Source organism: Plasmodium reichenowi, chromosome 14 (assembly GCF_001601855.1).
Source record: "Plasmodium reichenowi strain SY57 chromosome 14, whole genome shotgun sequence".
Lineage (NCBI taxonomy): Eukaryota > Apicomplexa > Aconoidasida > Haemosporida > Plasmodiidae > Plasmodium > Plasmodium reichenowi.
In genome coordinates this window covers 3,050,985-3,056,625 of record NC_033659.1, presented here as the reverse complement: position 1 = coordinate 3,056,625, position 5,641 = coordinate 3,050,985, and the positions used below count along the sequence as shown (strand labels likewise).

The 5,641-nt window shown below is 25.0% G+C and overlaps 1 protein-coding gene across 1 annotated transcript; it reads right to left on the bottom strand.

Moving 5' to 3' along the window:
• Positions 1 to 171: 171 nt before the first annotated feature.
• PRSY57_1474600 (LCCL domain-containing protein) lies at positions 172 to 5,034 on the bottom strand (the record flags this gene model as incomplete). The annotated part of the gene is made up of 1 exon (XM_012910342.2): positions 172 to 5,034. The coding sequence occupies one exon, from the start codon at positions 5,032 to 5,034 to the stop codon at positions 172 to 174; it is 4,863 nt and encodes a 1,620-aa protein (XP_012765796.2).
• Between the last annotated feature and the right edge of the window lie 607 nt (positions 5,035 to 5,641).

Genomic DNA, 5,641 nt, shown 5'->3' with positions numbered 1-5,641 from the left:
ATTTATAATATAATAAAAAAAATCATATTAAAAGAAATCCACTTTTTATATTTTACACATTTTTCTTCTTTAATAATAAACGTTTATCACAAATTTATATAAAATTTCTTCATAAACTTATATGTTATTGTATTTATTCATGTTGCAGTAAAATTTTCACATGGTAATATTTTATATAGAATGAATCATATTACACTGTAATTGACATTCTATTATTTCGTTGTCTTGTATCTTCTTAAATTGGTTCATAGGTAAAACCTTTAATTCTTTGGACGTTATTGGGTCATGTTTCTTACAACAAAGTACACAAACTTTATTCTTACACTTGTTATCATTTTTATCACAAGTTTCATAATCTTCATTTTCATTTAATGAAACACATTTGTTTAAAAATTTTTCAAAGAGAGTTTGCATTTTTGCTGCTAAATTGTCATTTTGCTTACAATGTTTTTCACATTTCTTTTTTTCATTACTATCTAATAATTGTGTATGATATAAACAACATTCTTTACAAAAATTTTTTATACATTCAATATGTTTCTCTTTTGTTTCATTTGGATATATTTCAGTTTCACATGAAGATCTTCTATGTAATACATGTATAGAATCTTCACAATTTGCCCAAGTTTTAGATTTTACTTGAAGAAAATTGTCATCTACTTTTGTTACATAAGGGGAAGTTAATAATATTGAATCAAATTTGACTTCATGAAAATTATGAACTAAAAACCCAACCTTTCCCAAAGGAACATCATTCATACTTTTTGCAGATAAAACAAATTTATCTTCATTATTATTAGTTCCTATTATAACTTTAAATGTAGATTTATCAAAATGTAAATTGACATGTATCCATTCATTCTGCACAAATGTAAAACTTTTTTCGCTATTTTTATTATTATCATTTTCTTCTTCATTTGTTTCTGAAAGTATGAGTAATTTCCCATTTTTATTTGTCAAAAATACTAATTTCCCATCTTTCATTTCAAGAGCATTAAAATTGTTTTCATCTTTATAATGAAAAAGTATATATATATAAGACAATTTCTTAGATATATTACCAGTTTCATCATTAGAAACTTGTATATCAAAATTAAATGTACCATCTGTACATTCTCTTAATTTTAATAAAACTATAGTATATATATCTTTTTCATCCTTCGCATTTTTAACCTCTTCTTCATTTTTAGAGCATAATAAATAATTCTGCTCATTTTCCCTTTCAACACTCCAGTCAAAATAATTATTAGGATTATATATAATATCATACGACATTAAATTATTTAAATAATTTTCTTTATAATAAGGACAATTTGATTTTACATTTTTATTCAAACTATTCAATTCAGATAATTGTGTGCAAGGAAGAGCAATCACCTCTAAATCATCAAAAAATGTTCCTAAACCATATATTTGTGAATATAAACCAACAGTACCAGATAAAAATCTTTCATCTAATGAACTTAATATTTTAATCATATTATTATCATTATCTACTTCATATATATCTATATTTGCATGCTTTGTTATTATTTTGTATTTATTCCATTGGTTATTTATCGTTACATCAGAATATACCACTTTTAATATATGTACTTGTCCATTTTCGACCTTTGATAATCTCTTCGTACCATCTTTATCACATATGTCAAATAAATAAAAATTAAAATCATCTTTAGCTCGAAAAACAACTCCTAAACAACCGGTTCCCCTACTTAAAACACTTATATTAAAATCAAAGTCATAAAAATTTAAGCCTTTCAATTTTGCATAATACCCTTCCCCTATTTCTTGACTTGATACACTATTCATTTGACCAATACTATTTTCATGTCCCAATACATTAGTATCTGAATATCCCCAAACACTTTGCTTGTTTTTTATTAAATTAGAGTCAAATAAAGAAAAATGAGTTGAAAAATTCATGGTTTCATAATTCAATTTGAATGTGCCAAAATTATGAGCCACTTTTTGTGCTCCTTTTAACTCTTCCAAAATGTTTTTTAGCTTCTCTAAATCTTGTATATATTTTGAAGATAAGTCATATAAATATACAGCCAAATTCTCAGTTAAATTATATAAATTCATAGCATCTTCAATCTGTTTTTTTGATAACATATCAGCTGGTTTTAATTCTTTTTTTGTCTTTTCAATTATACGTATAGTTTCTTCTTGAACTATCGAAATTACAGAAGGATCAACACCATGAATAGCATCAATGTTTTCCATTAAATTAGAAATTAATTCATGAAAATTTTTAACAGTCATATTTTCATCTTCATTATATTTCAATTCAGTACCTTTATTATTTCTTATATTATTTCCTTTTTCTAAAAAGGATGTTTGATTAAACAAAAATAAATCTAATGGACAATCTTCTATTAAACTACTGACTCTAATTGTTTTATGATGAAAAATACTACTTTCTTCTCTAATCTTATTATTTGTTCCTTCTTTCTCTTCAGGTATTATATCTAATAAACCTTTTTCATTTTTATTCAATGAAATAGATTCTATATTATTATTTATAGACCCAACATAATGGTCCATACCAGATTCAATAGTTACATTAACTAAACCTCCCTTATTATCTATAATATCAGAATGTATGGCAGCCCTACATATAGAACTATTATCTGAATATGTACCTCTGCTTCCATATATTGAAGCATCATGATATTTTTCATCATCACAACCTAATGGACATAACACAACTATATTTGTATTAACAATTGAATGAAATGATTCTTCCATACCGGTCGTTTCACAATTAATGCTCAAATATTGTAATGCAGAATCATTCTCTGTCGAATTGGTAGAACATACAATGGCAGATATATCTGATGTTTCTAAATTAAAAAATTTAAAAGATCCATCATCATATGATATTCCTGCAGTTTGTCGAACTTTTGTACTATCTGGTGATTCAGATGCTTTCAAATATATTAATGTACTTATGTCAATATTTCCATTTAATAAATCATGGAACCTACCACTACAACTTCCATGATCACAAGAATAATCATAAGCTAATGGAATATTAACCTTTCCATTTAATGAATAACCTATTTTTTTTAAAGATATAATCAAACTATTTAATTGATTTTTAGATCTTAAAATTAATGGCTGTAATCCTACTTCAGCACAATGTTGTCTTATGTCATTAACTGAATTTATCATATTTGTTATTAAATGGTCAGGTGATTTAGGGGGATTTCCATTCCAAATATAAATAGATGTACTTGAATCCATATCACAATATACTCTTAAAGGTTCTGGGGAACATTTTGGTTTTATCCAATAAAATCCAGACAATGGATTTTCTTGAACATTCTTAATAACAGCACAATCGTTAGCTGGGAAGTTATATGAATCTCCAGGAAGAATTCCTAATTTTAATATATCACTATCTAATGTATTAACATTAACAGATGTTAATAAGGATAATTTATTATTTAAATCATTTGCTTTTTCTTTCGATTCTTTTAATTCTTCATCATATGTTTTTTTTTCCTCCAAACATGTCTCAATATTAGGTAATAATTCTTCTAATTTTGACAAATTATCACTAATAGAACTAACATTTTTTGTTACATCATCTTCAAGATTAATTAATTTATTAGTTAAATCTTTATCAAATTCCGTAATATATTCTACAAAATATTTATCTCTTGCATCATCTGAATTAGCTGCATCTCTACAATGATTTATAACAGTTTCTAAGTTGTTTGCTTGAACTTCAATAGATCGTATTCCATATAAAAAGTTGTCACCTAATTCTCCATGTTTAGGATGAGTTTTTATCATGGATATTTTGATATATCTTGTTTCCATATTTCTTAATGAATCGACAGTTACATAACTTGGGTTAGCTAAATTTTCCGAAACAACCGTGAAATTCTGATTATCAGTACTTACAGATATATTATAATGCAATGGTGGATATTCCCAATATATTTTGATTCTAGATAAATCTGTTATTTTGTTTAAATCTAGAATTAAATATACCAAATGATCATAATTATCAGTGAATGTAGCAGATGCCCAATAGCTGTTCAAATTCCCATCAATCGTATTATCTGGATTATGATCATCATCTAAAGTAGAATTAGAATAAATAGAGACATCTAAATTGAGGAGAATATCATGAATACCAGGAATATTTCCATATATATTCTTTTGAGAAATACAAAACGCATCTCCACTTTTTTGTAGTCTTATTTGAGAATTAGATTCAAAAATCCAATTAGATTTCCCATCTCCATCTTCTAAAGCTCTTAAACAATCATATAAAACAATTTTATTATTTTCTAAATCATCTAAATTAACAACAGATAAACATTTTGGAGGATCGCTAAAAGCACTAATAATTTGATTATTTGAATTAGTTTTCCACAATTCTCTTCCATCACCGCTAGCTAAAGCATTTGTACAAGAATCTAAAATTATTGATGTATTATCATTATTAATTAAACCTTCTTCAACTTGTAAACACATCTCCTCTTCACTACTAATACCTGATAATAATAAAAAGTAGGGATTCCCACCACCTATTAGTTTCACTTCTCTTATACCAAAATATTTGTGCGTCGCATTCTTTAAACCAATTTTTATTGACATGGCTTCTTCTAATCTTTTAAAAAAATATATTTCATCAAATGAAGCTTCATTTGAAGATATCTTTTTATATGGAATAATAGTACGATATTTTTCCCCATCCGAAGAAACAGATATTTTAACAAATTCGGGGCTATAAGTCCAAGATACTTTTACCCCTTTAATAAAACCTTTAGTATTTAAATATCCCGTCCATGTTATTTCTTCATCATTTGAGTGGTTTCCCGAACTACACCAGTAATTCGGGTTATTTTGAATAGCTCGTTTAGCATCATAAGCCGAGCTTCCGGACTCTTCAGATATGTAAGTAGATGAAGCAAATGAATCGATGAATTTATAAAAATTGGTAGCAGATTCTTGTCCACTTACATAATAATTTAAAATGATGTACCATATTATAAACAATAAATGATGCATTTCTTATAATATTATGCCAGTGCTTATGATGAGAAGGAAAATATATATATATATATATATATATATATATATATATATATATATAAAAGTAAAATAAAATGTTAAGAATAAATACTAGTTCCTACAAGAACAAAATTAATAAATTTAAAAAATAAAAATAATAAATAAATATATACATATATATTTATAATTAATCCAAAATGTACTTACATTTTATATGAAATATATAATGATTATTCATATATATATATATAAATATATATATGTTATGTCCTATTTAAAATATTCCTTTTAAGACTTAATTATATACCATAATAACACTTTCACAAATTTTTATGAAATCCTTAAATTGCTATACTTTATTTATCTCATTTTATAATATAATTATTTTTCTATAGGACATAAAAAAATAAACCCAAATAGTTTCAGGAACATATCAAAAAAAAAGAAGATAAATCATCCCCATTTTTTATGCAATTCCAAGAATGTTAAGATAAGACAATTAAATTTTTTTCCCTTTTTTTTTTTTTTTTCTTTTCATTCCAGTTGTGTGTATATACTTTTGAATAAAAAGTTAATAAATAAATTTAAAATAAAATTTATATTA